Raw genomic sequence first — 19268 nt, forward strand, 5'->3', positions numbered from 1 at the left:
TATGATACTAAGCTGTTTACATGTTTTTTTCAGACAGCATCTCACTCTGTTGCCTAGGCTGGAGTGCACTGGTGTGAACATGGCTCACTGTAGCCTCAACCCCCTGGGCTCAAGCAATCCTCCCAACTCAGCCTCCTAAGTATCTGGAACCACAGACACTAGCCACCATGCCTGACTAATTTTTTACTTTTTTGTAGAGGTAGAATCTCATTATATTTCCCAGGCTGGTTTCTAACTCCTGGACTCCAGAAATCTTTCCACCTCAGTCTCCCCAAGTGCTGGGATTACAGGTGCGAGCCAACGTGCCCAGCCCATTATTTACATTCTTTAGGATACTTGATCTCACGAGCACTCTGAGTGGAAATCAGATCCTCAGTTTCTACATCCTGTTATACCACTTAGGGATTTCTATGTGTTGAATTCCAGTCTTCTTTGATTTGGAGGAGAGTTACCTTTCTTGCTCTAAGGAGGCAGCATGGTGGAATGGAAAGGGAAGATGGCCTGCTTTGAACTGTTGTTTGATCTTGATCTTGAACTTGAACTTGTCAAATTTTCCTCTCTTGAGGCTTCTATTTCCTCCAAGTAAAATAAGTAAAAGATCTCCTAAGCAAAATTTTCCCTTTTAGAAGGCTGAGGGAATGTTAATTTTTCTTATTATTTCTTGTTAATTTTTTCTTGTTATTTCTTGTTATATTTCTTGTTAATTTTTCATATTATGATGTGAATAAAATGTATAAATACTTCAGTAACTGTTGACTTATACCTAAAATAAAACATTAAGGTGGAGGCTGATCCCATCACACATTGGAAAAAGGAACATATATTTGTCTATATTTATAAATGCCTGATCGGCACTCAGAGAATGAATTCATTTTGTTGAAATAATCTCCATCTCAAAGAACTCACACTGGAATATTTTTTTAACCCAGTGGTTTTTACATAAAAAGAGAATGGGAAAAAACCTAAAATGTATGGCAGTGGTATGCTAGATACTTTACATTCTCATATACTCATTCAACAAACATTAGGGCACTAACATGTACCAGGCATTATAACAGAGCTGGGGATGAGATTGATATAGTGGCTACCACAACAAGGTCCCTGCTGTCATGGAGCTTATATTTTGGTTGAGCAGATGGATAATAAACAATAGTTGAAAAAAATTCCAAATAGAAATAATGTCTATGAAAATAATATAGAGAATGATGGAGGTGGGCATGGAGGCGGCTACTTTTGTTCAGATAGTAGAAACATACTGAGGAGGGAATATGTGAGCTGAGATTTACACGTTAAAAAATAAGCAGGACATGAAAAACTCTGAGGGAAAGTAAAAAAAACCCAAAAGGACAGATAATGTTTCAGGAATACATTAAAGGTAGAGTCATTCAATTCTAACAACTTTAGAAATACCATCCTTACCTTATAGATGAAGAAAGGAAGTAAAAGAGCCCAAGTTCAGACAGTAAGTAGAGGACCTGAGATTTAAACCCTGGTTAGTCTGGCTCTAAAATTCACACTGTTTCTAGTGGGTATGAAGCACTTGTTTCTGTGTAACATGGTAGGGAGGACACTCTTCCTTCCTTTTGATTCAGGGAGTGTGTATAACCCAGCCAGAAAATGTAAATGGCTATTTGTTTTTGTCACTTGATAAACATATGGTATCGTGTATTTTTGTGTGATACTGTTTTATGTATTACAGTTCCTTGTTCCCTTAAGTCCCAGGTGGTCAGGTGCCCTCTGCTGGGAATTAAGAAAGAAGTTTTTACTAAGAGTGTTGTTATGGGCCAAATGTTTGTGTCCCCCTAATTTATATGTTGAAAGCCTAGCTCCTAATATGATGGTGTTTGGAGGTGGAGCCTTTGGGAGGTGATTAGGTTGAGATGAGGTCATGGGAGTGGGGCCCTCATGATGGTGTTAGTGTCCTCATAAGAAGAGAGACCAGAGCTTGCTCACTCTCCTTCACATGTGAGGACAAACAGAAGGCAGCTACAAGTTAGGAAGTGCCCTTACCGGGAACTGAATCTGCTGGCACCTTGATCTGGACTTTCTAGCCTCCAGATAAATGTTGTGAGAAATAAATGTTGTTTAAGCCAGCCAGTCTACGGCATTTTGTTACAGCAGCCCTTGTGTGTGTGTGTGTGTGTGTGTGTGTGTGTGTACATATGTATAAGTGTATGTATATATTTGTGTGTGTACACATATACCCAGAGAGACGTGTATGCATCTCACTCTGTGTGTGTGTGTATACATATGTATAAGTGTGTGTATATATTTGTGTGTGTGTACATATATACCCAGAAAGACATGTATGCATCTCTGTGTGTGTGTGTGTGTGTGTGTGTGTGTGTGTGTGTGTGTATTATAAGGAATTGGCTTTCACAGTTAGACTGAGAAGTCCCAAGATGTGCAGTGGGCAAATGGGAAAGCCAGGAGAGCTAATGATAGCTCCAGTCCAAGTCTGAAGGTCTGAGAACTGGGAGAGACAATGGTATAAGTTTCAATCTGAGTCCAAAGGTAGGAGAAAAGCTGTGTCCTCACTTAAAGACAGGGAGAGAGAGCATATTCTTCTGAACTCCACATTTTTGTTCTAATCATACCTTCAATGGGTTAAATGATGTCCATCCTCAGTGGGGAGGGCAGTCTGCTTGACTCAGTGTACTCATTCAAATGTTAATTGCATCCAGCAACACCCTCACAGACACACTTAGAAATAATGCTTAAACAAATATCTGGGCACCTGTGGTCTAATCAATTTAACACATAAAATTAACTATCATAGGTGTGCTTTGTAAAAGGCAGTGGCGAGTGTGAGGCTGAGTTGTTGGGGAATAGGAAGGAAGTATAAGATACAGTGTGCAGTGTCAGGGGGCTTCTGATACAGTGAGGAGGAAGAGACACAAACTAAAAATCAGCTGATGATACTAGACTATGTCTGTTTAAAGTGACAAATCAACAGGTTTCAGAATAGGCTTCCAGAAGGAGAAACTACTGCAGGATGGGAGGACAGGGAAAATTTCTTAAGGAAGCAGAACTTGTTTTGGACCTTGAAGAACGATGGCAGGGGTGATTTCACAGTGGCCCAAGGCACAGGGGCTGGGAAGCTGTCTGAATGGTGGAAGGAGTAGGACAGGCAGGGCTCCTGCATATGCTTATGCAGGTTGTTCACTGTACAATGACATCTATCTGAGGAGATAAGTAGCCCCACATTCTGCTCACCAATCCAAGTGCTCTGGTGCAGGAGTGTGTACTGCAGGCACCCTGAGGAAGAGGTGCCTTTTTCTTATTCCCATGGAGACTCTGAAGCAGACGTAAAAGAAGAGAGATTAGTTTTAAACAGAAAGGTGAGGCCAGATCATGGAGGACATTTCCTTGCATCTAGACTGCTAAAAAAGGGTGGGAACTATACAGCTCTGGTGGTAGTGATGACTGTGGTTGTGATTTGTGACCGTACAGAAGAGGTAGACCTGCAGTATTCATGATGCTAGGAGCCTTACATACCTGGCATAAAATAAAGCCATATCTTAAAAATTATATTTGCCTACTCTTTCTTCAAAGCAAACTTTATAACTGACCCACATTGCTCCAATATCAAATCATCCTGACTTAATTTTATAAGCCAGTCATGGAAAGAAAATCAGTCCCATGACTCCAAAGCATTCTGTTCTGTAGCTCCACTATAATTACAGACAAATGCATCTAATCTTCCCGTCATGTGTTCTCCTGAGTTACAGGATTCTTTTTTTTTCTGTATTTGATAATCTTGTAATCTTGTGATACTGCATCATTTAATTATTCCCCAAAATAGAGATCTTCAGAAAATCTGTTCAGAAAAAGTGATTTGCTGTTCCCAACTGAAATCACAGCTGGGATGTTTACTCATAAATTAGTTATTTTCAGATCTTTGGGATTGCTGCTTTTCTTAAGGGATCTCATCTGCCACGTAAGGCTGTTAAAGCCTGCCACAGATCACCTGATGAAATTTCATAAACTCCAAAGAAGGACTAAGTGGGCATTCTCAGAGGTCTTCAAGCCTAGGACTCTGTATCAGATTGGGCTTGGTTGCTCTGATTTTTTTGTTTTTTATTGTTGAGATAGGGTTTCACCATTTCAGCCAGCATGGACTTGAACTCCTGGGCTCAAGTGATCCTCCAGCCTCAAGCCTCCCAGGTAGTTTGGACTGCATGCACACACCATAGCACCCAGCTGCTCTCTCTGATACTAACCTTCAAATATCTAGCTGAGTTCAGTAACTCTATAAACATTTCATGTGTCAAACAGTAGGACAGGCTTTGGTAACACAAAATGAGTCGAGCAGAATCCTCACCTAATGAAGTATATGGTTTCTAAACTTGATCTTCAAAAGAGTTGGAATTTAATTTTACTAGCTCTGCCACCTACTAACTGTTACCTTTAAACAAGTCAGTTAATTCATCTGAGCCTCATTTTCTATAAAACCAGTAACATTAAGATGATACTCCTGTAAGAGGCATATTGTGAGGATGTGGGGATTTGTTTGGGTGTTCTGAGATGAGTGACCTGTATATGGTCACTCAATGTTTGTTTTTTCTTTCCCTCCTCTTCCATATGCATGTGTTGCCTTTGTATCTTTACCTTTACAGGCTGAAGAAGATTCATTATTTTAGCTTTACTAAAATCAGAGCCATTTCATTTTGTTCTTTTTTTCTCTGGACAATTTCTATTTTCATCATGTCACTCGTATCCAGGTGAGTGGACCTAATACGCTGTATCACAAAAGCATTACAGTTTGCACAAGATGGGGTTAGGGTGTGAGTAGACCTTTATGTTGGGTTTCCATAAGCTTTCTAATGATAACTAACATTTTTTTCACCCTTCACTCTCTCAGTCTTTTTGTTTTTGCCTGTTATAGCTCATAAGACTGTCTTCAGGAAACAATTTTCTGTCATTCCAGGTTCCTTTACGTGATTGTAGTTGAGCATTCCAGTTCATGATCCTCTGATAAGATTATTTCCCCTGAATGTGTTTTCTTACACTTAGTCACATTAAAACTCCTCTGCCACTTTTCTGCCCACATCCACATCTTCTTTCAGTTTACCCCTAATCAGCTTGGCATTTTAATCCCTGGAAGAGCTGAATGCCATCTGCAACCTTGGCAATTTCCCCATGCACTCTCTTCCAGATCATTTAGATGAATGTTAACTAAGACACCATGCAGCTTGCTCTCTATCTAAGATGTGTCTTAGTTGCAGAGCATTTGATGTAACAATTTAATCAGTGAATTAATAATATCAAGGATCAGCCACAGAATGTCGCCTTTATCCAGAAAAGTATTCATGTCTTCCTATTCTTTGTTTCTTATTCTGAACCAAACCAATTATCCATAAAAGAAATTTCTCCAGGTACTGAAAGAAAGTTTTATGGTCCATAAATTAGATAAAAAATCCAAATTTGAGTTGAAAACCCCTTCAATGTAACGCCTGCCTATTTGAGGTCTTATTTATCTCTTTGTTCTAGAACATCTACAGTGGGAGTTCTATAAAGTGTTAATGTCATTTCATTAAACCTGATTTTTTTTTTTTTTGAGACAGTCTTGCTCTGTCACCCAGGCTGGAGTTCAGTGGTGCAGTCTCGGCTCACTGCAACCTCTACCTCCTGGGTTCAAGCAGTTCTCTGGCCTCAGCCTCCCAAGTCGCCGGGATACAGGCACCCGCCACCATGCCCACTTAATTTTTGTATTTTTAGCAGAGTCGGGGTTTCACCATGTTGGCCAGGCTAATCTCAAACTCCTGACCTCATGATCCACCCGCCTCAGCCTTCCAAAGTGCTGGGATTAGAGGTGTGAGCCACCACGCCCAGCCTAAATCTGATTTTTTAAATGTCGCTGTCATTTCCTGGCTAGCTACTAAGCTCCTAGACTTAATCAATCAAGTGATTAATTGTCAGGTGAGTGCTATGCAATAAGTATTGGTCTGCCAAGTGCCAGTAAAATAAAAAATCCTGAAGTCAGTTACTACATTGGCTTCTGAAATGATCTTAAGCACTGATTCATTCCCTTCAGTCTTCTCTGTATTCCAGAGAAAGCAGTCTCTCAGATCTTAGGCATATCTGACCATATGATCTTGCTGCTTAAAATCTTTGAGTATTTTCTGAGACAGTTGGGAAAACTTGAATACAGACTCAGTAAAGATGTTAATAAAAATTGTTAATTTTGTTTGGTGAGACAATGGCATGTTATTTATATTTAAAAAGTCATTATCCTAGAATAGGCAAATTAATACAGATGAAGTAGATTAGAGGTTACCTGGGACTGAGGGGAGAGAGGAATGGGGAGTTATTGCTTATTGACTACAGAATTTCTGTTTGGGATGATGAAAATTTTTGAAAAATAGGTAGTGGTGGTGGTTGCACAACATTGTGAATATACATAAAAGTGGTTTAAATGGAAAATGTCATTATGTCTGTTTTGCCACTGTAAATCATAAAAATAAGAATCATTACCAGTTAGAGAGGAAACTTAAAAATTGAGGCCAGGCATGGTGGCTCACACCTGTAATCCCAGCACTTTGCGAGGCTAAGGTAGGCGGATCACCTGAGGTCGGGAGTTCAAGACCACCCTGACTAACATGGAGAAACCCCATCTCTACTGAAAACATAAAAAATTAGCCAGGTGTGGTGGTGCATGCCTATAAGCCCAGCTACTTGGGAGGCTGAGGCAGGAGAATCGCTTGAACCCAGGAGGTGGAGGTTGTGGTGAGCCAAGATCACACCATTGCACTCCAGCCTGGGCAACAAGAGCGAAACTCTGACTCAAAAAAATTGGCAGGAGAAATGACATGTTGGAATTTACTTTAAAATACTCAAACCATGGTCTCAACAACAAAAACAGTGAGAGCAATAGATGAAAAAGATTGGTAAAATGTTGATGATTATTGAGGATATTTCTATAATGAAAATTTGTAAAAAATCATCTGGAGGCTAGCCCTCAAGTCTCAGTGACTTCACCTGACATTTAAAGCCCTTTGCTCTGCCTCTTAGACCTGCCTCGGAACCTCTGCTCTTCACTGCTCATCCAGCAGTGTGCTGGGCCCCTGTATTGCCCCGAGCCCCACCCAGGCTTCTGTGCCTTTGCCCCTACATTGCAATCCTGTGTCCTCCTTCCTGTGTGGCTAATTCCTACTCATTCTTTAAGACTCAGTTCAGTCTTTGTGGAGCATTCCTGGACTTCTCCAGGCAGGGAGAATGGCTCCCTCCTTTGGGTTCCCGTAATGCTATGCATGTATGTCTGCTGCAGTTGATACCCTGAATTACAGTCTTTCATTTTTGTTTCTGTTTCTCCACTGACATACGAGGTAGGGGAACCTTTCTTTCCACTGTACATCTTCCTAGGCTATATGAAACTTATTGTTTTAGTTGTGTGCTTAAAATTTTTTTTTAAAGTAAAAGATTGAAAGGTGGAAATGGGAATGCTAGATATAAATCTGAAGAGTTGAGTGGGAAATTAGCAGTGACCCCCATGTAGATATTGGTGTCCTTTTGTAGATTGTGCTTTCTTTACTTGGTGACCACTAATGGTTGTCAATTTTTATAGTTCCAGCCTATAACTGGGTGCTCAGTAAATTTTTGCTTAATTTACTGATTAACCACGGCATTTCTTTCTACAAGTTGCAAAATCTAGCTATCCACCTTGTTTGGGGGAGGGGAGTGGATACATACTTTTTAGAAGAGACAGTTAATCTTCGGGTGTGGTTTTGCAGAACAGCAAATAAGCAGCTGGAGGAATACCTGTGCCAGTAGGGTCCGTGGCTATTCAGCCGGTGCAGTGAGTGGTGAGCTGACTGCAGTTAGCTGCAGTACTCATCTTGCCAGTGGGTGGCGGCAGTCGCTCACAAACTGCACCAGGAGGCAGGCTTGATTTTACCCTAACAGTATAGGCTGGGAAATAGGAATTTCCTACTATTTCTAGTTTATTTTCTAACTTCTTGAAACCTTGAGATGCTTGGTTGAAAGAACAAGGCCTGAGTCAGAGTCAGTAAGAGCCAGAAACTAGTACTTTGTTAAAGATAAACGTCTAGACCAGTGCTAGGCATTTACTAGGTGCTGGACTATTTCCAGAACTGTAGGAAAGTCTTTTCCTCCCTCAATGCCTTCTGGAGCATGTGAATCCACCTTTAGTGCTGTTATCTTCTTGTCTGAGATTTGATCTTTATGCAAATTACAGTCATCTGGGGGAGGATTTATACTCTAGGTTGTTTCAGGTCCTTAGCGCCAATATAGACAGGCATTGTAAACAGGTTTTCATGTGGGCAAGGAGAGGAAGGAAAAAACTTGATTCTTGGGATTGACACATATGAGAAGAGAGAAGATGGCTGAGCCTGCAGAAATAGACACCATCCCGAGGCTGGTCTCTTCTGGTTTTCTCCAGTGGTCCAGCCCAAACCACCATTCCTAACGTCTCCAGTCAATAAGCAAGTCCTGATTGTGAGGCTACTAAGTCACAGCTCTGTGTAGGATTTGGAAATCTATGGATATAGTGTTTATATTTGTACAGGCCTAGAGCATATGATCAAGCAATAAGATATAATCAGTATTTAAAATGGAAAATGTTCTGAAAAATCCAAGACTCACATATGGATCGTACCTGCTCTGAAGCATTCTTACATAATCTAGTGGTCTGAGGGCAGAGGTGGGGGAGGGGTGTCCAATTATTAGACAACTGACTTTGAAAGGTGTTATAAGATGATGATGCTGTGAGCCAAATATCATGAGCAGACAATAAATGTGATGAAAGTTCAGAAAAGGAAGAAGCCATGTTGGCTGTAGTCATATTAAAATAGCATAAATGTTTGCTGCTTTTTGCTAACAATGCTTCATATTTGCATAACATTTCAGCATTTCCAAAACATTTTCATGTCATCTGATTTCATTAAATCTTCACAACCACCTGTGAGCTAAACATTATTAAATGAAGTAAAGTACATAAAACACTTTGTTAGTGCTTAGTACATCGCAGGTGTTCACTATTAGGATCATTATTAGCCCTATTTTATAAATGACACAGCTGAGACTCAGAGAGGCATTACTTGCCCAAAGTCACACAGCTGAAAAGTGATAGAAGTAGGCCTGAACTCAGCTTCCCTGGCTCCTATTTCTAGAACTCTTTCTTCATTGTCCTATGCATAAAAGAGGGAGTATTTAAGCTAGGCTTGCCTGGGTTGAGCCAAGTGTTGTGGGGGCATTAGGAGAGAAGTCTCTGAAATCATATTCCTCACCCTCACAAGCCCTGGTTGGTAGGTAGATGGGAATTGATGAAGGTATTCACTTTCTTGAGTAACAAGAGTTAAATCTAGAAGCTTTTGCTCATTTTAGCAATAAGGGGAGATGGTTCATTACCTGGTCCATCAAGGAAGCTGCAAGCCATTAAACTTACATAGATCCTCAGCTGCTAGGCTTGTTAAGAAAATGTTACAATAGGGGGAAATTGACAACACAGGCACTACAGATATTTTTAGTCTGTGTTTCAAGGATGTACATCTTGGGTTCTGTTTAGGATTGAGCACAAGGGGATGAATTTAGATTTATTTGACAAGACTGCCAATCAGAAAGTCCATATTGGCAGGGCATGGTGGCTCATTCCTAGAATCCCAGCGCTTTCAGAGTCCAAGGTAGGAGAACTGCTTGAGCCTAGGAGTTCAAGAACAGCCTGGGCAACATAGTGAGACCTTGTCTCTACAAAAAATTTTAAAAATTAGCCTGGCATGGTGGCATGTGCCTGTAATTCAAGCTACTTGGGAGGCTGAGGCAGGAGGATCACTGGAGCTCAGGAGGTCGAGGCTACAGTGAGCCATGATTGCACCACTCACTCCAGCCTGGGCAACAGAGCAAGACCCTGTCTCAAAAAAAGAAAAAAAGTCCATACAGGGCATCTTATTTGTTCCCATCTTCTTCAGGTGACTGTGTGGGAAAACTAAAGGAAGTAGAGTAGTTTTCACAAACTTTCAAATGCTGATAAGAATAGTATCGTCTTTTTCTTGGGTGGGGGACAGTTTGGTAATATCAGTAAAAACCATAACTGTGTCTGTTCCTTGCACCAGCAATTCTGTCATAAATTATTTATCCTATGACTATATTTTTAAATGTAAGCCATTGTAGCATTGTTTGTAATACCAAAAACAAGAAACTAGAAATCTAATGTGCTTACCAGTAAATAATGCCAATACCAATAAATGCATACCAATAAATATTGGTTAAATTACAGTACGTCCTTCAAATGGAATTTCATATTAAAAAAGAAGAGGCTCATCAATATGTGCTGAAAGCATATCACTAAGATATATTTTTAAGTGTGAAAAATAAAATCAAGTTTCAAAAAAAGAATTTATGTAGCATGCCATATGTATGTGCTTGAAGCATATATGTATGCAGGTATAGTCACAATTTTTTCTTCCCCACTGGAAGTATATGCTTATAATTGATAATGGGAACTATGTGTGATAAGAGAGGAATGGGAAAAGAGAAAATTTTACTTTTCATTTTATCCTTTTATATAGTTTTAAAGATAGATAGATTGGTTGATGGGTTTAACCACATGACATACTATTTTTAAAAAATTTAAATACCCCTAAGGTCACACAGCTAGGACAGGGTACAGCTAGAATTTATACCCCAGATTGTGATTCCAGAGCCCATCCTCTGGATTCTATTACACTGCCCTGTACTAGTGCTCCCTTAGTATCAGGAAGTACTCTGTCATTTGCTAGCAAGTTACACAATTTTTCATGAAAATACCTGGAATCAAAATGTCCAAGGGCCTGGAGCTGCAAGAATGTGCTCATTCTCCAGAAGAGAGCTCTGTGTCCCATCTGCCGGCCATCTTGGCTCCTTTTCTATAAGGTGGTGGCTCAGCCAAGAGAGGTCAGTGACCCTGGGCCAGGAAACACACACTAAGATTTCCAACAGGACAAATTACCTTAAGGAAAAGGCATTAGGATATCTAGAGAGGTGGGGGTGGAGGGAAGGCATGAAAACAGTTCATTAGCCAACTTGGTCAGTGGGCAGGTGCAGGAAGTGGCAAATATAAACCCAGCCAAAATCTATAAATATACTTTAATATCAGTGTTCAAAACCCACAAAATAAATGAGTGAATTAGGAAACTTGGCAGCATGTAAGCACCTAGATGTATACTCTTAGTTCTAGCCTTAACTCCCAGGAACTTTTCTGATTTGGGCATGTTATTTAATTGTCCTGGGCTTCAGTTTCCCATCAGCCAAAAGGACCACATTATCTCTCCTGGCTGCTTCACAGAGTTGTGAGGAACAACTAGGGCAAGGAACATGCTTTGCAAATGCAAGGCACCATACCAAATGAGAGGTTATTGTTAATATCTCTGAGGTTTACCTCACAGAAGGAGAGCTATTTTTAGACAGGAAAATAGGAAGAAACATCAGAAAAGCATTGCTGATAACAAGGTAGACATACCTCACCAATGAAAGAGAGGTATCTCATGGGTCATTTACTCCAGTTCCTCCTTTTTATAGTCATGGACAAAGACTTGCAGATTCCAAGGTCTGCAGAGAAGTGATAGTGCCATACTAGACTCTATTAGTTAAACCTGTAAATAAAATGGAATAATAGGCAAAGAAAGGGAATATGCTACAGGGACCCTGCCTGAGGGGCTCACTGAGCTGTGAATGTTGATCAGGGTCCTGGAAACAAGCTGGTGTGACGCTTAATAAGGAATTGGGGCAGAGGTGGGGGATGGACTTAAGTGGTCCAGCTCCAGGATGGCTGAGTGTCTCAGAGGAGCAATTTGAGGGTGGCCAGGGACTTGGATAGGATAAATGACAACTTCCTAGAACAGGCTGTTCCAGAACCCATAGAGAAAAGGAAACAGCCTGGCCTCGTCCTGGGTAGTTGACAGGAACCAGGGTAGGAAGTATTTGTAGTGGGACTAGTGCTCACAACATCATTAAGTCCCTTGTGAATAGAATAAGGAAAATGGGAACAAATGCAATGCAGCACACACAGGGCAAGTCCATTTTTGTAGTGGTGTGAGCAGAGATGGAGAGATAGATCACCAGAGGGAGATAGTGTCTGCTGTGTGAGGGGCATTGGGCTCAGAGTGCCACAGACTTGGCTGTGAATACTGGCTCTGCCACTAACTTGCTATAGGGCCTTAAATACCTGAAATGAAGACTTTTCTCCCTTCTCCCTATCTTATACATTGTTATGAGGACTAAATGAGATGTTCTTGAAAACAACTCGCATATAATCCGTAGAACATGATGCCCAATAAATATTGGTTTATATCCCCTTTATTTTGGGGAGAGACTCCCAAAAAATCTCCAGTGAAGTATTACAGCTGGAAATTTCAAGCACTGGAAAAGCAAGCTTGACCTACCCAAGAGGTAGAGTGTGAAAAGGTCCTTTTGACAAATAGAGAACCAGCCTAAATGGGCAGATAAGGAACTCTAATGTGGGCAGGGCAGGTTAGTAGCAAGGTAGAAATTAATATAAGCATAAACAAATCTGCTTATAAGGGATTCATTACTTATTATGGGGATTAATTAAAGCATTAAAGTGAGGTTCCTCTAGATCCATGACAAACTGGGAAGATACTATGTACTGTGTAACTCAGCTTGACCCATTTTCTTGACTGCTCAGAAATATGGGCTAAATTTTGTGTTCAGATGCAATGGTTTTCCTCAGTCTTTTTCCCCTACCTTCTCTATTGGTCTAATTAATTTCCTCTCATTTATTGATTGTTCTTTAATCCTTATTTTGTTGGTTATATTTTTAAATTATTAATTGCCTGAGGTCCTTTTCATATGGGTATGAAGAGGTAAAGTGATAATAACAGTTTCTTTAAAAACTAAAAATCCAAATAGAAAACCATAGTGAAAATGAAGGATCAAGGAAGATAAGGAAACTATATCAATGTATAAAGCTGACCTAGCCTTTACTAAGAATAAAATTTGGGAAATTCCTATTTCTAGATGCTTTTTATAGCCAAAAGACCAGAGATTTTATCATAACAAAACCTGAGGACAAAATAATGTTTTAGATTGTTTTATAGATGGGTAAATTGAGGCTAAAAGAGAGGAAATAGTTTGTCTTGTGATCTCATAGCAGAATGAGGATCAGAACCCAGGTCTCTTGGCCCTCATTCTGGGGATCTGTCTGCTGTGGTCCTCTTCTTTGAAAAGTAAATGTCTGACTTTAAATACTTGCACAAAACTAATTTGTGTGGGTTTATTCCTTTCTCCAGGGCCAAGTGCTTTCGGGGCAAAAAAGTCCTTGGAGATTATGATATCAAGGTGGAACAGGTAATCAGCCTGAAGCCCAGAGCTGCATCTGTGTCATCACGGTTTCCTCTTGGCATGCCAAAGTAACCATCTCATTCTGCTAAGTGGAGTACTGTGTCCATCATTGGATTCTGGACTCTGCATCTCCTCTCTCTCTCCTACCCTTTCCCCGGGACCTTTCTCTCTGTGAGGCATGGTCCTGGAGTCTGCATCTTTTCATTTCTCTGATTTCTTTTTATTGTTCTGGTGTCTATAGATGAGCAAGCAGTTTGGCTCTTGGGCCCCTATTGCAGTGTAAGATTCTTAGACTGAGGAAAACCTTAGAGGAATGTCTTCCCAAGACATTGCACATTACCTCCTTATTGTTGGTGGCAAGAGATTTCTTGATAGGCACATGTCTGCCGTTCAGGTGTGCTGCCCCCAGTGATGACTCCTCTGGGCCTGAGGCTATACATTAGAGGAAATTTAGAAAAGAACACTTCCTTGTTTTAATACAGTGAAGCAATGAAAGACCAATTTTTTTTTTTACCTTCCTCCATCCTTTGCTTCATAATAAATAGTGATTGGGTCCATTTGGGGAGGAGGGGGATGTTCAGTTTCAACAATGCCTGTATTTCCTATGTGATAAAAGAAGTTACTCATCATTCATTATACAGCGTGTTGTGATTTACTGACTCTCTTCAAACAACTTGTTAGATAGGTAAGATTGATAAAAATTATTCCCATTTTATAGATCGGGGAAACTGAAACCCAGAGAGAAGTAACTTGCTTAATGTTTTATGCAACTAGGTAGGACAAAATCAGAAGTAAAACCTAGTTGCCTGAATTTAAATCTAGTGCTTTTATGTTGAAACTGATAAAAGGACATTTGTCTCAGTCCACATTCTTACTCTTTAGAGAGGCAGCACAAAGGATGCTGGGCTGGGAGTTAGAGGACTTGAGTTTTGCTCCTTTCTCTGTCAGTGATAAGTTTTGTTTGTCCATAAAAGTTACTTAACTGCTCTGAGGCTCAATTTTCTCCTTTGGTAAATGGGGATAATTATCTCTGTCCCACCTTTATCACAGTGTTGCTATGAAAATTTGACTAACTCAGTATGTGAACATGTTTTGAAAACTGTAAATAAATGTTTGGTCGTGAGGATGTTGCTACTGCTATGTAGAGGACTTGGCAAAGTCAGGATTATGAACTTATTCCCCTATTGTAATTTTTCAGGCGGAATTTTCAGAGCTCAACCTGGTGGCCCATGCAGATGGTACCTATGCTGTGGATATGCAGGTTCTCCGTAATGGCACAAAGGTTGTCCGGTAAGGGTCTTTCTGTCCTCAGGATCATTATCACTGTCTCCATAGTTACTACCTCTGGCTCAAAGAGGTGGTTTCTAAGTCAGGTGTTAGAGTGACTTAGCAGTGCTATGTATGGTGTGTAGAATTTAATGATGTATGTTGTGCAGAAGTAGTGGAAAAGCAGAGAAATCCAGCTGCTAGCTGAGTTCTTAGTTTAGTGGTAGAGAAAGCAACCTTAAGCTTCACAGACTCAGAGCTCCCTTAGAGATAACTGGATTCCATAGAGGATTCTTTCCCCCGACCCCTTCAGCCAGTGCAGCTCTGTGCTTTTATCCTGCATACATTTCCCTTGGAAAACAGGGTTCCATTGCTTTTTTTTTTTAAAAAAAGAAAACTTGAAAATGTCTGATGTAGTTCAGCTTTCCATTTTACATTGATTTGCTTAGATTCCCCTAGTGAGTTGTGGCAGAGCCCTGTGTTCTGTGTGAGATCTCTTGACTCTTCACCCTGTGTTCTTTCTATATTCCTCACTCCTGGGAACTCCTAAATTGGAAGGAAAAACCGAGGGTTGGAAGAGACATGGTGGGTGGAAGAAAATTAGCAATTATTGAGCACTTACATGCCAGGTGGTATGCTGGATGCCTTATAAATGTGATGTTGTCATACAGAATTTTGTGAGGGAGGTAATGAGAATTCCAGATTGGAAGGTGGCAGAGCAGGGAGAGGGGGCAGTGGGAAATGGTTTCAACAAGTTTTATTCTTCCCAGGAGCTCAATATGGCTTCAGGTTTTCAGACATCAGTCTTGCTCCAAGAAGAGTCTTCACCTCACCCTCTTCCCCACCTCAATCCACAGTAACCTGACAGGCTTCCAGTGTCTAACAGGAACTGGTTAGTGACAGGAAAGGCCAGACTGGAGGTGTCTGGGACCTAACAACAGGAATTGTGAGCTTGTGTATCCTGAAGATCAAGGAAGAAGACGAAAAAGAAATGTCCGTCCAGGTGGGGAATGAGCTCAGGTAGATCCTACAAGAGAGAATGGATGGGCTCTTCCAGCTGTATGTAGAGAGGGTAAATGGGGATGCATGAACACAAGCAGGTGGTGACAGAGAAGCCCAGTAGCAGGGCAAGAAGGGGCTGGCCACTGTGTACAGCTCAATTCCTGTAACTGTGGTGAAGTGTTGAAGTTGTATCTCAGGCATGCAGCTGGTGCCAACTTCCCAGAACTGGGACAGAAAGAAGGTCAGAGCAGCTCTAACAGATGCCATGTTTCTGTTTGTTTGTTTGTTTAATAGATTGAGGGAATTCATGTACAGATTTGTTACATGGGTATATTATGTAATGTGAGGTTTGGTGTTCTAGCGTTCCATCACGTAAATAGTGAACATCATATCCAATAGGTAATTTTTCAGCCCTCATCCCCCTCTCATCATCTCCTCTTTTGGAGTCCCCATTGACTGTTGTTTCCATCTTTATGTCCATGTGTACCCATTGTTTGGCTCCCACTTATAAGTAAGAAACACAGTATTTGATTTTCTGTTGCTGAGTTATTTTACTTAGGATAATGGCCTATAGCTCCATATTTATTGCTGCAAAAGACACGATTTCATTTTTTTTAATGGCTGCATTGTATTCTGTGTTGTGTACTGTATATATTTTCTTCATCCAGTCATCCATTGGACACTTAGGTTGATTCCATGACTTTCCTATTGTGAATAGTGCTGTAATTAATACATGAGTATGAGTGTCTTTTAATATGATGATTTCTTTTTCTTTGGCTAGATTCCCAGTAATGGTATTGCTGGGTCATATGGTAGTTCTACTTATAGTTCTTTGAGAAATCTCTATATTGTTTTCATTAGAAGTACTAATTTACATTCCCACTAACAGTGTAAAAGTGTAAGTCCTCTGAGTGGCCAAGGAAGGCTCGCTCCTTTAACACTCATTTTAAAAGACTAATCTCTGAGCCTGGGTGGGGCTGGGGCTGGAGGTGGTGGGCGGATGGCTGCCTGGGCAGAGAACCAAGTAGGTCATTGTATATCATATGAATCTGCTGAATCTTAGAACCTTGGGAGTAGATGCTGCCACAGAATTGACTCTCTGGGAAGGTGGGGTTCCTCTGAAGCTCAGGCATGAAAACAGGGGCCCTGGTCCTCTGGAGTAGCCGTGGCTGGAAGCTTTGCTGGCTAGAGGGGAAGCGCAGGAGCTTTCCCATGCATGGGAACATTCTGTACTCTCAGGGCTTCCTGTAGCAGTTGCTCAACCTCAGTTCTGCGAAAAATATTTGTACCTCTCCCTAGCGTTCGCTTTGGAAGAATAACATTGGGAAGTCTGGCATCTGTCCTCAGCCAGCCTGGCCCCTTGTTCTCCTGGGGACCTGATGAGGGCATTGCCTATTTTAAGGAGCAGCTTTAAGGAGTCAGAACAGGACACTGAGATCACGGACCTCTGTGGCAGTGTGGTGAAGGAAGCCAAGTACTATCTGTTGTCTTCAGTTTTCCAGGATCTGCTTTGAGCTCCAACTTGAAAGTCACCAGGAGTTTCAGGCTCTTACACTGTCTCATGAGGTCAAGGAAAAATATTTTTCACTTAAGGCGTGAGACTCTAAAAGTGTTTCTTCCCTCCTCAGGGTATTTGTACCTTAGAAAAAGGCAGTGCTTAGCCCAGAGAAGAGAGGGAATTTTAGAATTCTGTTCCTCAAATCTTATTTGGAAAGTACTGTAATATGGGCCAGGTGTGGTGGCTCGCACCTGTAATGCTAGCACTTTGGGATGCTAAGGCGGGCAGATCACTTGAGGCCAGGAGTTCGACACCAGCCTGGCCAACATGGTGAAACCACATCTACTAAAACTACAAAAAATTGTCTGAGCATGTTGGTGTGTAATTCGAGCTACTTGGGAGGCTGAGGCACAAGAATCGCTTGAACCTGGGAGGTGGAGGTTGCAGTGAGCCAAGATCATGCCACTGTACTCCAGCCCGGGTGATGGAGCAAGACCCTGTCTCAAAAAAAAAAAAAAAAAAAGGGAAAATGCCATAGTATCCCATTTCCCAGTCCAGAAAGGAATAATAATAATAAAATTACAACCATTGCTCATGCCTGCACTCCCAGCGCTTTGAGTGACTAAATCAGAAAAATTACTTGAGCCCAGGAGTTTGAGACCAGCCTGAGCAACATAGTGAGACCTCATCTCTCCAAAAAGTGAAAAAATTAGCCAGGGGTCGGTCATGGCGCATGCCTATAGACTAGCAACTTGAGAGGCCGAGGCGAGAGGATCACTTGAGCCCAAGAGGTCAAGAACAGCCTAGGCAACACAGTAAGACCTTGTCTCTCCAAAAAATAAAGAATTAGCTGGGCATGATAGTGCGTGCCTATAGTATTAGTTACTTAGCAGGCTAAGGCAGGAGGATCACTTGAACCCAGGAGTTTGAGGTTACAGTTTATGGTTGAGTTTATGGTTATGTAGTGCCACTGTACTCCAGCGTAGGCAACAGATTAAGACCTGTCTCTAAAATAACAACAGTAAAATGAGGGACTTGGACTAGGTGGTCCCTAAACCCTCTTCTCTGTCTTGGGTTTTGGAAATGGGAACCAAAATGATATATGGTCTGAAGTGCTCGTTAATGGCAAACTTGCCTCTACATTCTTGCCAGGTCCTTCCGACCAGACTTCGTGCTTATCCGGCAGCATGCATTTGGCATGGCAGAGAATGAGGACTTCCGCCACCTGATCATTGGCATGCAGTATGCAGGCCTCCCCAGCATCAACTCACTGGAATCCATATACAACTTCTGTGACAAGCCATGGGTGGTGAGTGAGGCCCCCTTCCCCCAGGTAAAAGGGTAGGATCCAGGCCCTACATCTCCCACATCTCTAGGAGGGATTCAAGATGCAGTAGGCCCCAACTAAGAGGATGTGAGAGGAGCTTCCCCTGGGACGTGGGGGAGGGCAGGCCATTGCAGTAGCACAGCATCACCTGTCACAGGCTGGGCACCTTTGCTATAGAGTGTACCTTTTGCCTCATGACAAAGTCACACAAGAATTCTGTGAAGAAGTCCTTGTAGGTCTGTAGGCTCTGCCCTTGGCCATGGGCTGCAATGATAAAAATGTCTGTTTCTTGCCTCCTAGAATGATCAAACTTTTGTAAAGGCCTGAGCCCAGTGGCAACCAAGGGAATAGTTCAACTCAGAGGTAGTGACAGAGTCCTAGTAAGTGGTTCAGCAACCTGAAAGTTAAATTTATCCACATGCATGTGAATCAGATACTTATGAGCCGCAAGTGTCCTTGGAGATCATTAAAGCCTAACCCTAACTCTGACCTTAACCCTTCATGATAGAGATAGGAAAATTAAAGAAGGAAAGTAAGGAGTAGAAAACTACTTACTTTAGGAGACCAGTTTCTGAGGTTTTTCTACATTAATTTTATTTAATCCTTACCTTACAAGGAAGATATTATTGTCATTATTATCACTTTTTACAGAGAAACAAGACCCAGAAAGGATTACGTAACTTGCCAAAGTTATAGTGCCAGGATTTCTCTACATCCCACTGCCTCTAATATAGATTGAGGCTCCTATATAAGGAAGAAGCTGATCTGGTTTTCTCTTCCTTGACCAATTTAGAAAATCTAGGAGGGCAATGGAAACTTTTAGGCAAACAGAAAAAGTGGTGCTAGGAGGGAGAGTGACTTATGATGGCTTTGGGGGCA

At 41.4% G+C, this 19268-nt stretch overlaps 1 protein-coding gene across 4 annotated transcripts in view; it reads left to right on the forward strand.

Annotated features, from left to right (window-relative positions):
- Nucleotides 1-19268, forward strand: part of SYN2 (synapsin II) — a 187106-nt gene that overhangs the window by 124264 nt on the left and 43574 nt on the right. For 2 of the 4 annotated variants that reach the window (XM_021675626.2, XM_064362026.1), the window contains exons 1-3: nucleotides 12822-13302; nucleotides 14495-14586; nucleotides 18215-18371. In XM_021675626.2, coding sequence (XP_021531301.2) covers nucleotides 13186-13302; nucleotides 14495-14586; nucleotides 18215-18371 — 366 coding nt within the window. In that variant the 5' untranslated portion in view covers nucleotides 12822-13185. Of the gene's footprint in view, nucleotides 1-12817; nucleotides 13303-14494; nucleotides 14587-18214; nucleotides 18372-19268 lie in introns of those variants that run through there. The other 2 variants (XM_064362025.1, XM_064362028.1) reach the window with 2 other exon arrangements.

Source organism: Aotus nancymaae, unplaced genomic scaffold (genome assembly GCF_030222135.1).
Source record: "Aotus nancymaae isolate 86718 unplaced genomic scaffold, 86718_ANA_hifiasm-v0.15.2.pri h1tg000046l, whole genome shotgun sequence".
In the NCBI taxonomy this organism is placed as follows: Eukaryota; Metazoa; Chordata; class Mammalia; order Primates; family Aotidae; genus Aotus; species Aotus nancymaae.